The sequence below is a fragment of the Gossypium raimondii genome, chromosome 9, assembly GCF_025698545.1.
Source record: "Gossypium raimondii isolate GPD5lz chromosome 9, ASM2569854v1, whole genome shotgun sequence".
In the NCBI taxonomy this organism is placed as follows: Eukaryota; Viridiplantae; Streptophyta; class Magnoliopsida; order Malvales; family Malvaceae; genus Gossypium; species Gossypium raimondii.
Genome location: NC_068573.1, coordinates 33,614,834 through 33,616,553, shown reverse-complemented (window position 1 = coordinate 33,616,553; position 1,720 = coordinate 33,614,834). Strand labels below are relative to the sequence as shown.

The window sequence follows — 1,720 nt, the reverse complement described above, 5'->3', positions numbered from 1 at the left end:
CATTTGGACTAAAAAATACGGGAACAACATATCAAAGAGCCATGGTAACTTTGTTTCATGATATGATGCACAAAGAAGTTGAAGTTTATGTTGACGATATGATTGCAAAGTCTCGAACAAAAAAGGAGTATGTACAAGTCTTAAGGAAATTGTTCTTGAAATTGAGAAAATTCAAGCTGGAGCTCAATCCAGCAAAATGTACCTTCAAGGCTAGGTCGAAAAAATTGCTAGGATTTATAGTCAGTGAAAAGGGGATCGAGATTGACCTAGATAAAGTTAAGGCTATACAGGAGTTGCCTCCGCCGCACACTCAAAAAGAAGTTCGAGGTTTCCTAGGAAGACTAAATTACATCGCTCGATTTATTTCACAACTAATTGAGAAATGTAGCCCCATATTCCGTCTCATTAAGAAACACAATTCAGGTGTATGTGATGAAGAATGCTAGAAAAAATTTGACAAGGTCAAACATACCCTGTCTAATGCCTCAATACTGATTCCACCTAGTCTAGATAAGCCACTGATATTGTACTTGGCAGTATATGGGAATTCAATGCGATGCGTGCACTGCCAACATGATGAGTCAGGAAGGAAAGAAAGAGCGATATACTACGTCAGCAAGAAGCTCACTGAATGTGAAACAAGATACTCGCCAACCGAAAAGTTGTGTTGTGCTTTAATCTGGATAACCCGAAGACTGGGATAATACATGCTGTACCATACAACTTGGCTAATATAAAAAATAGACCCTATAAAGTACATGATGGAGTCGATTGCTCTGCATGGAAGAATGTCCCGATGGAAAATTCTACTTTCTAAATTTGATATAATTTATGTGAACCAGAAGGCAATAAAAGGGAGTGAAATAATCGATTTTTTAGCTAGTAAAGCTCTAGAAGATTACTAGCCTTGGAACTTTGATTTCCCTAACGAAGATCTGATGTATGTTACGACCATTGAAGAAGATACTAAGGAAGGATATCCTTGGAAACTAAATTTTGACGGAGCGTCAAACGTTATAGGTAATGGAATCAGGGCAGTCTTGGTACCCCCAAACGGAAATCATTATCCCTTTACTAGTAAATTGGATTTTGATTATACAAACAATATACCGGAATACGAAGCATGCATCATGGGTATTCGTACAGCCATAGAACGTAATATCAAAGTACTAGAGGTATATGAGGATTCTGCACCAGTGATCTATCAACTCAAAGGTGAATGGGAGACGAGAGACCCCAAATTGATCAATTATCGAAGGCTAGTTCTTGAGCTAATTGAAGAGTTTGATAACATCACCTTCTACTACCTCCTGCGAAATAAAAATCAAATGGCTGATGCCCTGGCTACATTAGCTTCCATGGTCAAAGTGAACAAAAAAGAGGATGTAAAACTTATCCAAATGAGCATTTATGAGACTCCGGCTCATTGTTACAACATCAAAGAAGAAGAAGAAAATAATGATCACCCTTAGTAACATGATATATTGCGACATGTGAAGAATCATGAATACCCTGACCAAGCAACTAAGAATGATAAAAGGACATTAAGAAGACTGGCCAGTGACTATGTTTTAGATGGAGAGATCCTATACAAAAAAAAAAGAAAGGATCAAGTGCTACTAAGATGTGTGGACGCTGTTGAGGGTAAGAAAATTTTAGAAAAAGTCTATGAGGGCATTTGTGGAATGCATGCTAATGGTTTTCCAATGGCCAAGTAAAT

At 37.7% G+C, this 1,720-nt stretch overlaps 1 protein-coding gene across 1 annotated transcript; it reads left to right on the top strand.

Annotated features, from left to right (window-relative positions):
* The first annotated feature begins 938 nt into the window (after window positions 1–938).
* LOC128032592 (uncharacterized) lies at window positions 939–1,472 on the top strand. Its single transcript, XM_052621235.1, has one exon. It carries the CDS (start codon window positions 939–941, stop codon window positions 1,470–1,472), a length of 534 nt encoding a protein of 177 aa, XP_052477195.1.
* Window positions 1,473–1,720: the final 248 nt, after the last annotated feature.